At 51.5% G+C, this 17667-nt stretch overlaps 1 protein-coding gene across 2 annotated transcripts in view; it reads right to left on the reverse strand.

Annotated features, from left to right (window-relative positions):
• Positions 1-854: 854 nt before the first annotated feature.
• The window catches only part of Wdtc1 (WD and tetratricopeptide repeats 1), a 52420-nt gene continuing 35607 nt past the window's right edge, over positions 855-17667 (reverse strand). For both annotated transcript variants that reach the window (XM_055610879.1, XM_055610878.1), the window contains exons 6-16: positions 17310-17497; positions 14827-15009; positions 13416-13510; positions 12818-12933; positions 10902-10974; positions 10227-10335; positions 9074-9247; positions 5874-6109; positions 5049-5223; positions 3542-3734; positions 855-2769 (exon numbers count right to left, since the gene is read on the reverse strand). In XM_055610879.1, the coding sequence (XP_055466854.1) occupies positions 2572-2769; positions 3542-3734; positions 5049-5223; positions 5874-6109; positions 9074-9247; positions 10227-10335; positions 10902-10974; positions 12818-12933; positions 13416-13510; positions 14827-15009; positions 17310-17497 (1740 nt within the window). In that variant the 3' untranslated portion in view covers positions 855-2571. The remainder of the gene's footprint in view (positions 2770-3541; positions 3735-5048; positions 5224-5873; positions 6110-9073; positions 9248-10226; positions 10336-10901; positions 10975-12817; positions 12934-13415; positions 13511-14826; positions 15010-17309; positions 17498-17667) is intronic.

Consider the following 17667-nt stretch of genomic DNA (forward strand, 5'->3'; position numbering starts at 1 on the left):
GTAGCTCCGTGGCTAGTGCCTGCCCAGAATGCATGATGCCCTGGGTTCCCTCTCCAGGACATAATGAACTACTTCTCATCAACTGGGCGTAGGGGGGCACACCTGTGATCTCACACTGGGGACAGTCCCCAAAGTTCAAGATCATTCTTGGCTCCACAGTGAATTAAAGGCCAGCCTGGGCTAGAGAGCCTGTCCTGAAAGTTTCTCCTAGTTTATGTGCTAGGTTGCTAGAACATAAAGATTCCTAAGTGATTAAATACTTTATTAAATACTTCAATTTATTAACTACTTAATAAATTGAACTCTGCCCCCCCTTTTACTTTTAGGAAGTTTCATGAAAAATTACTGTGATGATAATATGAGATGAGAAATTCTGGAATCTTCTGGCTTAAGAAATCATGGGGAAACGAAACAAAACAAAATAAAAAATGCCCCAAAGCAAAACACCCGTGGGTTCTGACATCCATTTAGTAGACTCCAAGCAGAAACAGAAAGGTACCCAGGGCACGCTACCATGAGACCTCCGCGCCTCACAGCACACGCAGAGGAAACACACGCATCTTGGGTCATGGGCTGCAATGTGCATTTCTGACTTGGGTTCTAGTTTAAAGAATCTGAAAACTACCAAGATTTGAAATCTCTCATTTCACGGGGGAGAATTCAGAGAGTGAAAGCTGATTATGCCAAATCACAGCCGTCAGCTCTGGGCTTTGTGCTCTGGCTGCTGCTCATAATGACCCTCAGAAGCAGGTCTCATTCTGCCCAGCAGAGGTGTGGCTGCTCCAGGTCACAGAGCTATGGTGGGGAGGGACTCAAGATCCATTTGTACCTCAATAAATGCTACCAGTCACAACTAAAACAAAATGGTTTTAATCAATTGCGTCACCCTCACTCTCCTGGGAGCGGAGCAACAAAAAGGCTCGGCTCCTGCCCCCAAGGACAGTAAGGCGTATGTGTCTCTCCACACTGCAGGGCCCAGGCAGGCGGTGGGAGACAGGAGGCAGGGAAGGAGGAAATGGCAGGTGGCTTGAACATAGGAAAGCAAGGGACCCTGGCCAGTTCTTGTGCCCCAGGGCCTAGCCCAACACTCCTGCTCCCCCTCTCTGGCTTGAGAAAGGTCATGAGGAAGAGACAGGGGAGTAAGTCCCAGCAGCAGGAGAGGCAGCAGCAGCAGCAGCTGTTTCCTTCACCAATAAATACACTTCATTACCAAGCTAGAAGAGAGGGGTGGGAGGGGGCCTGGGGTGGGCAGGAAGGGGGAGAAGCTGCCACCTATGTCGCTGAGATTAAAGCAATGAGATAGTGCCAGACCCCTCACCACTAGCCTCTCCCCCACCCCCCAGTCTTCTTAAAACTGTGAAAAAGCTTTTAAGATGGCCCTCCTGTCTCCAGGGCTGCTCAGAAGCTTGACTGAGAGGAGGCACCTGGCAGAGACAGGGGCGAGGGAGGGAGAGAGGAAGGGAGGGAGGGAGAAGGAAGGCTGGAAGGCTGCTTCTCCCCAGAGGCTGCAGCTGGAGGGCTACAGCCCAGAGGAAGCACACAGGACTGTGGGAGGCTGGCATAAACCAACTGCCTGCTCCAGAGCAGGAGCCAAGGGGGCAGAGGGAGAGGGAGCTTGGTGGTGGAGTGGCCGCTGTGTCCAGTGTAAAGCTAGGGGCTGCTGAGGAGGAATGGCTGAGCTAAGGACTTTCCCACCCCTCCCCCTAGAGCAGCAGGGGACAGAGGAAAAAAGCCATCACTTCTTTGGTCTTTGTGGCGGCTCAGCACATGGGTGGGAAGGAGGGCAGAGAGGGCAAGAAGGGTCCTTAGGAAGCGCCACCTCAGCAGAGTAGGCCTGGCTGGGAGCTCTGGCAGAAAGGTCACAGTGAGGCCGAGGAGCGCCCCAGGAGAGTGGCCAAGGCGCAGAAGTACTTGCATGGGCAGGTGGGCGGGGATGAGGTGCCCCACCTCCTGCCACATCCTAGGAAAGGCAAAGCCCCCAGAGACAGCCTAGAAGAACAGGCCCAGGAGGGGATGAGGAACTGTACTGCCACCAGGGCAGGTGGCCTGACCTTGCCACTCCAGGGTTCCCATCTTCCCTTGCTTCCACCCTAACACTGGTGGCTGTGAAGGGACCTTCCAGAAAGCCCACAGGGGAGCTAGCCCCATAGGCAGGAGAGCAAGAGTGGCAACAACAGGCTATGGCAAGCCTTTGCCAGCGGGGTGTTCCACTCCCTCGCTGCCAACTGAAGGGCAGGGCAGTCCTTGAAGACAGCTCCGGCTCCTGCCTCCCCACTGTAGGCAGAAAGGGTTTTGAGAAGGGCCAGAGCCTTCCAGAGACACGGAAGCAGGAGGTAAGGGCATACAGAGGGGCTTCCCCTCCTGCTTTTCTTTTTCTGCTCAGGGCTGGGGACAGTCAAGGGACAATCAGCCCAAGAGTCTGAAAGCCAGCAAGTTGCAGCAATCCCCACCCACAATGCCAAACTAAGAAACAAAACAGAGGAAATGAAAAATGGGGGTGGGAAGACAATCCAAAACAGAACCCAACCCTCTGACCTCCTGCACAGGGCTGGGGCCAGGGGTCAGGAGCATCTAGCTGGGCCGGCACTGAACCTGGCCCTCTGAGCTGTCCTCATCATCAGAGGCCCCAGCGCCCCCACTGCTCAGGCCTGTAATCCGGTAGCCCATGTCCAGCAGCATCGCCTCCAAGGGATTGGCATTCATGCGCCGCTGGTTGGCCTGAGAGGCGCCCTCCATGTCCTCCACAACTCGGCCTGTGAGGTCTTCACTCTGTGAAGAGGAGGCAGCTCTCATGAGCTCAGGGTGGGGACGGCAGGGTCTGAAGAGGCACACAGACTGTGCATATGCTGGGGGAGGGAATAGACACACCGGTCGACGATGACACAGCCACTTCAGAATATGTAAGATATCACCCTGGGCTATCTAAGGGGCACACAGGGATCTTCGGGGAAATGCGTCATGTGGGCTGGGTTGGGGACCAGATCCAGCCCCCTACTTCTAACCCCCCTTTACATCTTCTCTCTCGAGGAAGGCTCCTGTGAGGTCCTCTGTATAAGTCCCAGCAATCAGTTCTAGATTCAGATCTCCATGTGAACTTCCTCTGGAAGGCTCACCTGCCCACTGGCACTGGGAGCAGAGGCGGCCACACTGGCCCAAGTACTCTCTGGGCAAGACTGCACAGGAATCAACTCCAAAGTCTGTGCGCCTCCCTGGGACTTGAGGAGTCAGTCCTCAAAACAGCTTGTGGGCAGACCCATGACAGAGCATACCAAGGGAAAGGCCCCTGGGGAGCTGGAGGCGTTCCCATGAGATGCTGGACTAGTTCCATCTTCCCTCTTGGACACCTGCTCTTAGGATATGGGCATTTCACCTTCATGGCTAGCTCAAGGATACACTCCAAGACTGCAAAAGCCAATCTCACCCCAGAAATCCCCACTGCATTTAGAGCATCCTGGGGCCTAGAGGCACCCACCTTCCCAGCTTTCTCTTTCCCAGCAGCCTCTAGCCTGTACGCCCCTCGCTGTCGGGCTTGTGCACTCACCTCTGGTCGTGGGTTCCACAGTCGCACAACAGGGTCGATGCCGCTGGTGGCCAGGAAGCAGTAGCTGGGGTGCGGCTGCAAGCAGTTGACGATGGACTCATCCCCCTGCAGCACTCGGACTAGGTTGGTGGTCTCCTTTTCCCAGATGAAGAAGGAGCCATCATCAGAGCCACTGACGATGTACTGAGCGTTGCTGGCAGGGGGCAAAGGGCAGGGAGGTCAGGTGGGAAACTGCTCTAACGGCTCAAGTAAAGGCTTGAGGGAAAGGGTGAAGCCTGGGACTACTCAGTCCCCAACACTCAAGGGGCCACCTTGACTCAGAACTCTGCTATGCAAATGGGATCCCTGGGATCCCTCTTCTATACTACAGGTGCTAGTCTTATTGTATTAAAACCCAGCATCAGTTGGTGGCAGTGGTGGCTCACACCTTTAGTTCCAGCACTTGTGAGGCAGAGGCAGAGACAAGCAGATCTCTTTGAATTTGAGGCTACTCTGGTCTATAGAGTGAGTTCTAGGACATCCAGGGCTACAAAGAGAATCCCTGTCTCAAAACACAAAAACAAACACAAAACAAAAACCAACATTGCTTTGGGTATAATGGCTCATGCCACTTGGGAGGCAGAGGCAGGAGCATCTCTGTGAGTTCAAGGCTAGCCTGGTCTACAAAGCAAGTCCAGGACAGCCAAGGCTACACAGAGAAACCCTGTCTTGAAAAAACCAAAACCAGGGATAGAGAAAAGCCTCAGTGGTTAAGAGCATTGTCTGCTTTTCTAAAAGACTCGGGTGCAACTTACAGCACCCACGTGGCAGCTCACAACTGTCTGTAACACCGGTTCTAAGGGGTACGGGATCTGACAGCTTCACACTAATGCACATAAAACAAAATTAATTATTAAAAAAGAAAAATACCAAAACCCAAAACACCCTCATCTAGCTAAGCCTTCCCTCAGCAATCCAAGACTTCTTGGATCCAGCCTACCAAACCCTACAGCACATCCACAACACAGGCCTCACACGCTGTGCGCATTCCGAGGGGATCTTCGTGGAGACTCTCTTGATGTCTATCCAAAGGGTATAAACAAAGGAAGGATGGGGCATGGGGTGGGAGTGTCTGAGGATATAGGCTCTGACTCTCAGCACCTAGGGCACAGTCCTGAGCACACAATGGTCTCAGATGCCCAGCCTCTGATAGTCCTTGCCTTCCTTTTCAGCAGCAGAGAAAAGCTCCAAGTGTCCAGATAAAGTAAGCAAGCTCTAGGACACTAGGCAGAGTGGGGCGGGGAAGAGGAACTGTTGGAGGCCCGGCCCTGGATGGCCAGGTACTCAGCCAGTCTGTTATGACTCCACGACTGGTGTGGCTGGCTTTACTGTGTAGACAAAGAAAAGAGGTACCAAGGCAGAGCCAGGCAAATGAGTGTCCGAAAATCAAGTCTCCCAGGTGGCCCCACCCCACAAACCCCTGCTGCCAACTGTGATATGCACCCTCCTCCTGTTTAAGGCCTCAGACCTGCCAAAGAAATTTGCCTCCTTGATATCCGTTGTGGTGTTGCAGTGGCCACAGTAGCGGAACTGATAGTCGTAGCTCCGTTCCCGAAGCACCATTTCATCTTCTGAGATGGAGTCCTTTCGACTTGTGCTTCGAAGGCGAACTGGACCACCACCACCAGCTGCCTTCTTCTCCTCTAGGGCAGAGATCAAGGAGAGGTGAGAGACTTCCCTTGCCCTCATTTCCTCACTGTTTTCAGCCCAGCACTGTCAATGGAAGGCCGCCTGCCTCCACCTTCCTCTGCACAACACCAAGAGACACTGCAGGACTTTGCACCACTGGTTTCAGCCTCAACACTACTCACTGAACAATGAATCCCATGGCTAGTTATCTGCCTCCTGTGAGCCCAGTTTTCATATTTGCAGCCCACATTGCTGTGACCCAGTTCGCCCCAAGCTCTAGATAAGAGGAACTGAGCAGGCTTCATGCAGATGAGATTGGCTTGAAGGCTGCGCTGTATCCATGGCCACACAGTCTGCCTGGCAGAGCTGAGGTGGGAACTAAGGCCCTGCCCTTGTCACTGGGTCTGCTGCACTTGCACAGATTGAAACAAAGGCAACAGATAGCACTTGCGCCTCTCAGCCCAGCACACTGCCAAGGCCCTGTCTGGGACCAGGTGGGGAGACCCAGCTGGAGCCCATACAGCTTGACGGGGCTGTACCTGGTGCCTTGTGCTATCAGTAACCCTCAACAGAAACTTCCGATGGGTGTGGAAAGTGAGTTTCAGGGGTCAGCAGACTGGCATCCCTGAACAGGGACCCCACAGCGAGGCCGGCCCTCACTCACCACCATCACTCTTGGAGAAGAGGGCAGCTGTGATGTCGCGCCCCAGTGCATCGCAGGCACTGCTGTGGGCCTGCTCGGGGAACTTCCCTTTGAAGTCGTCCAGGCACTCCAGAGCCTCAGCCACATACTTCAGTTCAAAGAGGCACCGGGCCAGGCGGAAGTGCGCCTTCAGGTGGCAAGGGTTTAGGGAGATGGCCTTGAGGCAGTCCCGGAGGGCATCATAATGGTCACCATCCCTGGGAAGGTAGAGGAACGTAGCTTAGAGTGAGGCTCTGTGGTGAACACAAGGCTCCCACCAGTCTCCATTTTCTGTGGCTACTTCTAGGCCATCTCTAACAGACCTCAGGGTGAGGAGACATGGAAATGAAGCCTTGGCTTAGCCCAGCACTCCCTCCCTGGGAGTAAGCTGAGGAGCAAAGCCAGGAACCCTGAGGCTTGAGAGAGTAAAAAGCAGTGTCAAGCTGCCCTCTGCTGGGCACAGACCGCAACTGTGCACTGCTCACCTCCGGCACCCGCAGCTCTGCAGCAGAAGGCCTGGCATCCTGCCCATCTCAGACTCCCCAAGCCCTCCTTCTCTTTTCCTTCATCCACCTCCTCAAATCCCCCCGCTGGCCTTCAAAGCTATGTCCAAGGCAGGGGGCCCTCAAGGACAGTTCTGTGGCCTGGAAAAGCCACAGAAGTGGTAGGCTGGGGGCTCAGGGTCTGACCAGCAGGCAGCACGCCCTCAGCCAAGACCCCCCTCTGTCCTGGCTGACTGATCTGCAGCAGCTGTGGCCTCCACCTCCTGGGGCTGGAGGACGGGGCCTGACTGTCTGGCAAAGTCAGCTCTCTGGAAGCTGATGGTGAGGGGGCTGTGCATGCCAGGAGCTCCAAATCCTCCCGGCTCTTTTCTCCAATGGAAAAGTGTGCGTACAGGGAAGTGGAGGTGCTTTTTTATTGGAGGGGGTAAAAGGGAGCTTCCCTTGTTTTCCTTTGCTGAGTCAGGAAGGAGGCACACATCCTCTGTTGCCAGACCTGCATCGCTGCCTCTCACCTGTACAGCCAAGCAGCAATGAGGGCCACTTTCCCTTTAGAAACATGGACATGTTCCTTTCTTCAATGCTGGAGACTGAAGCCTCCCCACCTCCCTACTGGGCTTGGGTGAGCAGCACTCCTTAAAGCCATGGGTCCCTCCACCACGGGCACAGCTCACAGTGCCACAGTCAGCCTATCACAGAAGGTGCCTCCCGGGCCCTCCTCTAGCCAGGTAGTCAGGAGCAGCAGTCAGCCCTTGGAGCAGGCACTTAGGCTAGGAACGGACAGCTAAGCAATGTGGGGCAGGCAGGAAACAGCTGCTTTGATGGTATGTTCTGCGTCAGGATGAGCAGCTATGACGAAGGAGCAGGGGCTGTTTGGAAACCCAATTACTGCCTGCAAGGTGCCCCTTGTGAGCTCCTAGCAAGAGCCAGACCAGAGACCAGCCAGGAGCCAGAGGGTGGTCTGTTTCCAGGAGCAGATGGTAGCCCTGGGGAGACTGGCCTGGGACAGAATGTGACATTCTAGGGGTCACTGGCAGGCATGTGGGAGTGGGGGAAAAGAGCAGGCTGGCCGCAGAGCATCCTAGATGCCCTGGCAGATCAGTCTCCCTGAAAAGACAGCCCTCTGCACATCCCTGCTCGAATCTCTCCAGTAGCTGCCCATCACACACTGAATCAAGGCCAAACGCCACCCTCTGCATTCCAAGCCCTTTCCAGGCAAGCCCCAGGCTACCTCACAGACTCATCCCCTGCCAGTCCTTTCCAGAACCTGCTGCTCCAGCCAAATGGATTTGCTGTTCTGAAGCCCGCTCTTCAGTCAGTCCCCCGCCCCCACGCCTTTGTTCACACCATTTCATCTCCCTGCAATGTCCTTCCCCACAGTCCTCTCCTCCCCCTCATCTCCTTGTCTAAGCTGCCCACACTTCAAGCCCATTCAGACACCACATCTTTCTGAGGCTTCCCTGATCCTGAGCTGAGGTGACTCAACTCTTCTTGATGCCCACAGCACTTTACCTGACCATTAACAAAACTTACGGCTTCCTGCATCTTTCATATGTTTCCTGCTGAACTATGTCAGAGACTTTATCCTTGTCCAGCAGCTGGGCACTCCAGGGCACAGGGACTCAGAGCAATAGAGCTCTGTTTCCCCAGTACCTAGCACATAGCAGGAGCTCAGAAAACAAGCTGTAAATTAGGAAATTACCAACTTCTCTCAGCAAAAATACAGACACAAAGCTGAGCTCTCAGCCGAGTCTAGATGAGGGCTGCCACATCCTACCCAACCACTGGAACAGAGGCGACACAGCTCAGATGGCCCCAGATAGCCCCCTTCTGAATGTGGGTGCCCACTGATCCTGGGGAAACTCCTCTGCTCAAAGCTAACTTCTGCCTGTGTGGCATCTTCCCCACCCCCTTCCTGCTGACTTGGGTGGGTTTCTTAAGCTTCCCCAGGCCTGCCTTGTTTCAGCCAGACGATGGCACACCAGCTGGCCTGTCTGTCTGGGCAGAGCCGACGGATGCCAGACGGAGCAGAAATGGCTGTGGGCCCAGCTCTATCCATCTCTAGTCTTGGCCCTGGCTGGGGGATGGGGGTCTGCCTGTCTGCTTGTCTGCTGGTGCTGCAGGGAAGCCTGGGGCCCTGATGGTCTCTGAAGATGCAGGGCATCTCCGGATACTGACCTGTCTATCCCTCTGCCACCAGTCAGTGTATCCCAACATAATCTACACCTCATCTTGGATGTACTTGGTCTAGTGTTTGAGTGGGCCTACGAGCCCAGAGAGCAAACACAGGGCCATTCAGCAACAGAATTATTTTATGAAGATACAATCTGAGTTCATCAAGCTCCTCAGTTGCATCTACCAAGATTTCATTGTTCTTTCAAAGTCCAATCCAAGGCACAATTCTCCAATAATCAGTAACAACAATTGCCTCGATCCCTACTTCATTCACGCTTTATAACAAAGCAATGTGTGAATTTCCTGCACCACTAATTAATTACCTTGTGCTTGAAGGACCCAACTAACCTCAGCTGTAGGTGGGAAAGGAGGGGCCTACATTTAAGAAGCCCCAATAGCTAGCGGGCTGCCCAAACCACCCTCTCTGGATGCCTCAGTATCTTGGTTCCGTGGTCTAGCTGCCTCAGCCCTCATTCTGACCCAGGTCCCTGTGCGGCGCCCACTCACCACTTGCGCTTCATGTAGGCGGCAGCTCGGTTTCCATAGAGCATAGCATTGTGAGGGGCCTTCTGCACAGCCTTGCTATAAAGCTGGATGGCCTGGGTCCACTGCTGGCAGGCAAAGGCTTCGTTGGCCTGCTGCTTCACACGTTCCAGGTAAGGGGGTAGCTCCACCTGGGGGCTGTGAGGGAGGAAGAGCCAAGTCGGCCCAGCTAAAGGTTAGTAGTTCTACTCAAGGGCCATGCACGGTTTTGTGGACCCTAGGATCTCACTGCCATCCAGGAGAAGGGGCCACTCTGACCATAAGCTTGGATTATCACCTATTTATTATCACCTATTTATTACCAGTAAGAGAGAGGCAGAAGTAAGGCCGTCTGAACAGGTCTACAGCAACCATTACTCAAATACTGGGCTCAGGTGATACCACTGACGCCACCTGCCTTCACACTGAACTAAGCCTTGTGACCATCCTCCTTCCTTCTATGACTCTTTATGGAGAATTCTTAAGGACTTTTTTTTTTTTTTTTCAAAGACTGGGAAATTTGAAAATTATGTATCTAAGCCCAACGGAAGGGTGGGGAGAAAATGGAGGCAGGACTGTGCTCATAAACAGGAATAACATAACAGGATGGATCACCTGTGTGTGAGAGGAAGCTCAACCCTAAGGGGCAGCTAGCTTCCGGGCTGCAGAAGGACAAGCTTCTGTCTGGCTCCAGCCCCCCAGGCAGGAGCTGCTTTTGGAACACTAGCCACTCTCTAAGAAGCCTCTGTGGCCCAATCTCCTCCATTTGGGATTCACATTTGGGTTCAAATCAGGGGGAAGGGATGTTTGTGTATTTGTGTGTGTTATAAATTTTTATTGACGATTATTTTTGTATTAGGGTGTTTTGCCTGTATCAGTGTCTGTGCATCATGTGTGTGCAGTGCCTGCAAAGGTCAGAAGAGGGCGCTGAATCTACTGGAAATGGAGCTACAGACAGTTCTGAGCTGCTTTATAGGATCTGGGAATGGAAGCCAGGTCCTCTGAAAGAGCAGCCAGTGCTCTTGGGGGCGGCGTAGTCTCTCCAGCCCCTAGAAGGGAGGTTTGAGGACATTTTTCTCCCTCCCATCCACAAACTGTAACTACAACATGAAAGGGCATCGAGGTCAGCAGGCCTCACCTGATACACCCCTTGTTTTCTGGCAGCCGGAAGCCATTGCTGTGAAGGTGTAGGCCATTAGACATGCCATTGGACACACCATTAGTAGACATCTTGCCATTTTGGACTTCTGGCAGAATGAAAAGAAAGTAACAGTGACAACTCAGGGGGAGGGCATCATTTCTCTGTATCCTTTCGCTTCCAGCGTAAGATCTGATGACTATTGTGAGACTATTCTCCCAGGTCAAACCCAGGCCCAGAAAAGAAGTGAAGACAGGCTGGCAATGGATAATGAAAAGCACGTGCGCCCTCTGCTGGCTAAAGAGGACATAGCTTCTGTCTGACATTTCCCACAGCTGATGTTGGGGAGGGAATGGGGGCTGAGGAGGGGGTCTGCATCAGCTGTAAGCCACAGGAAGAAATCCATGAACCATGATGAGAACAAAGGGGAAGGGAAACTACTTCAAGTTCATAAGACCTAAGGCACCGAGGACCCATCTTCCATAGGGACAGGATGAAAAGCACTGGACAGATCTCTCTGACCTGCTGTGGTCACCCTGACAAGGCCGCTGTAAAGATCTGCTTTTTTCTGGAGTGTATGGACACAGGTCACAGTAACGGGTAGGCTTCTCCACAGAGGTGAAGAACACAAGGCCTCACCCCCAAACAGCATGGGCTCCCTAAGGGAGAACTTACCCACTGAGTGGCATTTTCTCGGCAAGAGGAAAGTATATGGCCGTTGCTTGTAAGTCAGGTCAAACAAATACACCTGGAGTTAAGAGACAAAGGCCATGAGGCAAGGATGTGGCTGAAGCATTGGCAAGATCCTGGCAACTTTCAAAACCTGGGACCTTAACTCACACTAGCCAGAAGTTTACGAAATAAACTTTAAGCAGGGAAATCCTCCTAGGTTTTGACTCTTGGGGTAGGCTGTGTGTTTGATTCAAAGCCCTGCTGACATGGTCATTAACTGGAAGGTCCTCAAAGGTCACAGATACCTAGTTTTAAAGACCGGAAAACTGAGGCCTCAGAGAAGAGAAGCTATGAAAAGTGACATTGTCACTCACCTCTCGGTAAGCAAATACTGCCTTGTTAGTCAATGCTTACTTTGTTCAAGAGTTCTGCTAAGTATTCTGTGTGGGCTTACCCAGAAAGTACAACATGAAGAGCCTGTTAGTTTCACCATAACTCCCTCTGCAGACTCAGAATTCCATACTTTACCAGGGTCCTAAGAGCAGAAGACAGCATAGCCACGATTCAAGCCAGGCCCACCTGCCTCTGCCTGCTCTCTCCAGGCTCTCTACTCATCCTCGTCACCGCGAGGCCAGGCACCCCTCCAGCCCTTCTCTCTTTTGTATGTGTTTGTAACGGGTCACCGTTTTCCTCCGGACAGTTTGAATTTGCATTTGTCTCTATCATGTTTATGGTAATGCTAGTGCCACAGCAAGAGATGACTGGAGATGAATTTCTACAAGGCTTTGCACACATCTTGAGCTGAGAGCACATAAACAGGCGGTGTGGCACCTTGGCACTATGGAGTGACATTTCTCAAAGATAGCATTGATCACAGCTTGGCTGAACGCTGAGCCTCAGGGAATTCTTCCCAGGAAGGGAAACTAAGGCTGAAAAAAATACAGACAATTGCTTGAAGTCACTGTAAATAGCTACTAAATAGCAGGTTAGTGTTTGAGAATGGATATGCCAACTTCTTTCTGTTTTGGAGACAGGGCTTAGAATGAAATTGAAGTTGGCCTCCAATTTTCTATCTCCTGCACTAGCCAGGATTGCAGGTGCCACCACACTTAGCCCAGCATGATCTGTCACTTTCTCTCCTCCCCTCCCCTCAACCCTCTCTTCTCTTTCTCTCTCTCTCTCAGGAAGGGTTCCATGTATCCTTGGCTAGCCTTGAACTTCCATACTGGGTTTACCTGACTTATGTGGTTCTAAGGATCAAACTCAAGGGTTCTGTGCGTGCTAGGCAAGCACCCTATCAGGTGATTAATACCACAGCCCTAGCCCAAGGTCTGTCAATTTCAAAGTATATGTTCATTTTATTCTCCTTTTATTTGCTGGGATTAAAAGTGTGAGCCACCATCCCCAGCTCCCGAGGATAGCTTGAGAGTTGGTTCTGGGGACTAAACTCAAGTTGTCAGGCTAGAGCAGCAAGAGTATTTACCTGAGATCTGTCTTGCCAGACCAAAGCCTGCATTCTTTTTTTTTTTTTCTTTTTAAGATTTATTTATTTATTATGTTTTCCCTGCATGTGTGTCTGCATGCCAGAGGAGGGCACAAGATCTCATTATAGATGGTTGTGAGCCACTATGTGGTTGCTGGGAATTGAACTCAGAACCTCTGAAAGAGCAGCCAGTGTTCTTAACCTTTGAGCCATCTCTCCAGCCCCCAAAGGCTCATTAGTAACCAAAATAGCATATACCTGTCCAGTTCACTAAAAGGAAAAGGAAAATAAAAAGACTAGATTAGGGTAACTGTGGGAATCTGCATGATGCCACGTTACCCTCACAGGTCACAGTGTCATTTACCAAGGAAGCCATTGCTTTCATCTGCCAAGATAGGGAATGTCGGTGGGGGTCTCACCAGGCAGTTGAGCCTACCTGCTCTCCTCCCATGTTGACCAGCAGCTCTGTGCCATTGGGGCTGAAGGTCACGTAAGTGGCAACCAGCACTCTCAGGCGGCTGTTATAGTCGGGCAGCTTCACCGGCAGGTGACCTGCCAAGAAGAGCACAGTGCCCCTAGGATGAGATTTTTCCCCCCCCCCCCCCCCAAAGAGGCAGGGAACAGGGAGACAGTCAAATTGAAAATGCTAGCAATCAGCTTCATGGAAGCAGCTACTGGTGTTGAGCCATGGGCCAGCAGCTAACACTCTCGCTCCTAGTTAGTCATTTTGTGTGTGAGGCAGGGTCTCGACGTGTTGTCCAGACTGGCTTCACATGTTGTTCCCGGTCAGTGCTGTGGTTTTGAGCCTCCTGCCTTAGCCTCTGGAGTTCTGGGATTACAAACCCATCTTGCAGAGAAGCAGCTCACTGGGGTTAAGTGATTTGTTGGCAGTTACACAGTTGGTCAATGGCAACTCAGGAGTAAAGTCCAGATCTGATTCCAAAACCCCTGCCTTTGACTTCTGTCCCCCCTTTGCCTCCTTGAGTAGCCCAAGAAGGAGCCAAAGTCTAGCCAAGAGCCAGGCTGGGCCCTACCTGCCACATAATACTGCGCTGCCCCGTCCGGAAGGGGCTTCTGCCGATCACAGAAGGTGTGCACCCCAGCTGGGGGGCTCTGCTTCATGCTCTTTCTGATGGGAAGGAAAATCAGACAGGTTAAAACTCTAGCTTTGTCCCTGGCTAGCTGGATCACACTCCACAGAGGAAACCCAGAGATAGAGGAGGACAGAAGGTGCCTTTCTTCCTACCACCAGCCAACTCCAAGGCTTGCTCTTTTAGATGGCTGTGGACATATCTACCAGAGAAAGCAGAGTGGGCCAGGAGGGCCCTAATCATGGAAAGCCAAGGCTGTGGAGAATGCTTTTCAAGACAGGTTCTCTCCATGTAGCGCTGGCTGTCCTGGAACTCACTTTGTAGACCAGGCTGGCCTAGAACTCAGATCAGTCTGCCTCTGCCTCTTGAGTGCTGGACTAAAGGCCCGCGCCACCACACCCAGCTCTTCTTTCTTTTCTGAGGCAGGGACACATTACATGAGACTGTCCTCAGACTCAGCTCTGTAGAAAAGAATGTCCTTGAACCTCTGATCCTTTTCCCTCTACTCCCAAATGCTGGGAGAACAGTAGTGTGCCAACATTCTTGATTTTACTTTTTCTTTTCTGTTTTAAAAATATTTTATTTAAAAAATTATGTGAATATGTATGTGTGTGGGTCTGAGCATGTGAATGCAGGTGCCTGAAAGGCCAGAAGAGGAAGTCAGATCCTCTGTAGTGAGAGTTGGGAGCTGCCATGTCGGCACTAGCGACTGGTTAAGAGCATGTGCTCCTAACTGCTGAGCTATCTCTCCAGTCCCAATCTTTTAAAAAATATTTTTAATAAAACAGGGACAGGTTAAGGAGTTCAGTGGTAGAGCACTTGCCTAGCACATGCAAGACTCCACACTCTATCCCATACCACAGGAAACAAGTATCTACGAACTATTACATGTGTAAGCTCTAACTCTGCGCTCAGGCACGGCGACATCATCCTAGCACCAGGGAGGCAGGTGGAGCTCTTTAAGTTCAAGGCCAGCCTGGTCTACAGAGTGACTTCTAGGCCTGCCAAGACTATATAACAAGGCCTTGTCTCAAAAAAAAAAAAAAAAAAAAAAAAAAGAGGGCAGAGAGGAAAAAAAAAACCCAGATGGACTCTGGGGCTATTAAAATGACTCTATATGCCAAGTCTGATTACCCGAGTACAATCCCCAGGACCCACATGTAGCATCAGAGAATTAACTCTCTAAAGGTCTTTTACACATGCACCATGGCACTTATGAAACTACCTCTCCCCACGCAGATAAATTTACGATTGTAACTAAAAAGACTGTTCTCTGTACAGATACCAACAGCAGATAACTAGCAGGAGAGGCACAGCGCCCCCAGTGTCTTGCCCACCAGGCTGCTGGTCCTACCTGTGGTTATGGATCATGCGGATGTCATAGAGTCTCACAAAAGGCCCACTGGCCCCTACCGCCAGGCAGTTGTTATCCTGGGGATTGACGGTGAGGCACTTGGCCTCCACCATCGGGCCACAGTATTCTGTTAGGTCAATCAGCACCTCTGAGTGTTTGCTGTTCTCCCGGAGGTCATACTGGCTGTAAGAGAGGACAGAATTAGTGGCTAGAGTTCTTAGAAGAAAGCAGGGGAGAAACCAAGCCCTTGTAATGCAGAGGGGTGGTGCTACTGCCAGACAGTTGCCTACAACAGGCTTCTTCTTTTCTCTTTTTCTTTTTTTGAGACATGGTCTCATTATAGGGCTCTGGCTCTCCTGGAACTCTGTAGACCAGGCTGGCCTCCAACTCGGAGATCTATCTATCCACTCAAAGTGCTGGGTTGAAGGCATGTACCACTATGCCTGGCTTTATAGTAGGCTTCTTAACATTTTTCAATTTATCCTAAGTTAACCCTTTAGGGTAGATACTACGGTTCAGATTTTATAAATGTCAGCATTGCTGCTACTGTTTTCTACTGATTACCAATACTAAGGGAAAATGTGCTGTGCATCCAATACTGTCCTGAGTGCTTCAAGTGTACTATTGAATTAAAACACATCATCCCACAACACCGAGGCTCAAATTAATTCAATAAACTACCTGAGATAGCGCAGCTTTGACGTACAGAGCAGGAACCAAACTATTCTGTTAGCTGGGTGTCGTGGCACAAGCTTGTAATCCTAGCATTCAGAAGGCTGAGACAGGAAGACCATGAGTTCAAGGCCTGAGCTCACAGTGAGTTTGAGGACAGGCTGAGGTGCAGAGTAAGACCTTGTCTTAAAAAAACCACCAATGAACCGAACAAAAACCTCCAAGCCCCAAAACCCTACTGTTATGCTCCTTCCTAATCTACTTCCTTTTCAGGAAGCAAGGGCTACATGGAGGTAAGAGAAAAGACAACTGAGCTTACCTGAGAGCTGCCAAAGAACACCAATGCCAGGGCCAGCCCTCGGGCCCAGCTGAACACAGCAGCAGCACATGCCTGCCACCTGCTGCTGTGGGGCAGAAGGGGGCACAGCATCCCACGAGCTCACCCACTTCCTGCCCCTCGTAAACTCCCTGGAACGCTCTTCCTAAAACAGTCTGCCGTCACTCTTCGGCCACTGGGTACCTGCAGCCTGAGTGTTAAGTTTATGGAACGCCACAGTCTGACTTTTTAAGACCCAATTTCACATACCCCACATTCCTCAGCTTTCTACGTGGCCAATTACAACCGCAGGCTTTCTCTCCCCTCTTCCTGTGCTAGGGACTGAATCTAGGGCTTCAAATATGTCAGATGGGCCCTTTACTGTTGAGCTGTGTTCCCAGCCTGTAACTACAGCGTATGCTACTTTACCCTGACTTCATAACACCTACTTGTGGGGGAATCCATTCTGCCTTTTCTTGCCCATCCGATTCTTGTCTGTCTTGAAGGCCCAGCTTATGTTCATGTACTGCTAGGACTCTTCTGCTGACTGTGACTCTGCCCAGGTCTTCAGGATTCTACCTGATGCTCAGGTTGCTTGGCATCTACCAGCTGGCCTTGACAACAGGCTGGTCTGTTGGATCAGCAAGTGCTTCCTGAACATGCCACTAACCAAGGTTGTCTTTCCAGTGTGTTTTCCATGCATATTCTCAACTATCATACTCAGATCAAATGGAGATATTATGACGAGTCTATAGTTCTGGGGAGTAGTGGCCTTCTCAGGCTTTCTTTCACTGAGAGAACTAGGCTTTGACCTGTCTGTCTGGCTTCAGAGACTGCTTGTAAGTTCATTGTAATGAGTTTCTATGTTACTTAAATATGCCCCTATGGCAGCAAAGAGACGATAAGAGAATTGAAGGGCTGGCCAGTTAAAGCAGGCTAGAGAAGTGAGGGGAAGTTGCAAGGTTGCGCCGGGGAGACCAGTGAGAGCAGAGCATGCTGGGTGTAGATCTAGCTGCTTAGGAAACAGTCAGGGTCTGATGAGCCCAGAGTCCTAAACTAGCCTGAGTCACAGAAAGACCCTCTCTCAAAACAACAACAGAGTGGGGGCAGACTGAGAATGTGCATGCTTGTTATCTCAATCGTCGAGAGGCTGAGGAAAAAAATCCAAATACAACCTGGGCTACAGAGCAAGACTCTGTTTCAACATTCAATCCTTCCATGAAACAGGGCTGTTGGCAGTTTATCTCAGTGGTAGAAATTTTATCTGGTATGCAAGAGGCCCTGGGTTTGATTCCCAGCACCCCAAAGGCAAAAAGCAAGAAGGCAATGATGCTACCTGTGTCTGAAGCGAGCAAGGCAAATACATAACCACACAGGACACCGGAAGAGGGGGACCCACTCCCTCTGCTGGAGGAGGCCAGGTCCGCGGGAGGAGGCGCTGTGGCAGAGCCACTGAAGCAGAGGACACACAGCCAGTGCACGCGGAGACCCTTACCGGATAAGCCCATCCTCAGCGGCGCTCCAGAACGTGTTAGGCCACATGGGTGCTGTGGCGATGCGCTTCACGCGATTTGTGTGGTCTCCAAACATGTGGATCGTCTCCTTCACCGTCAGGTCATGGACATGCACCTTGGAGTCAGCTGCTCCCGTGATCAAGATTCTGTCTCCAGCATGAGGCAGGAACTGCTCGGAAGAAAGTGAGTGATTGGCAGGGGATGGGGCAGAGCTGGCTCCTGCAGGAGGCTGGCCTGGATGTCAGCATGGCTCTTCCCTCTCATGTCACTGAGGAGAGTAAGCTCATCTATAAAAGCTCGCCAAAATATCTCTGGATAGCAAGCAGCAGCCTCTCAGCA

The sequence above is a fragment of the Psammomys obesus genome, unplaced genomic scaffold (genome assembly GCF_907164565.1).
Source record: "Psammomys obesus unplaced genomic scaffold, mPsaObe1.curated_primary_1811, whole genome shotgun sequence".
In the NCBI taxonomy this organism is placed as follows: Eukaryota; Metazoa; Chordata; class Mammalia; order Rodentia; family Muridae; genus Psammomys; species Psammomys obesus.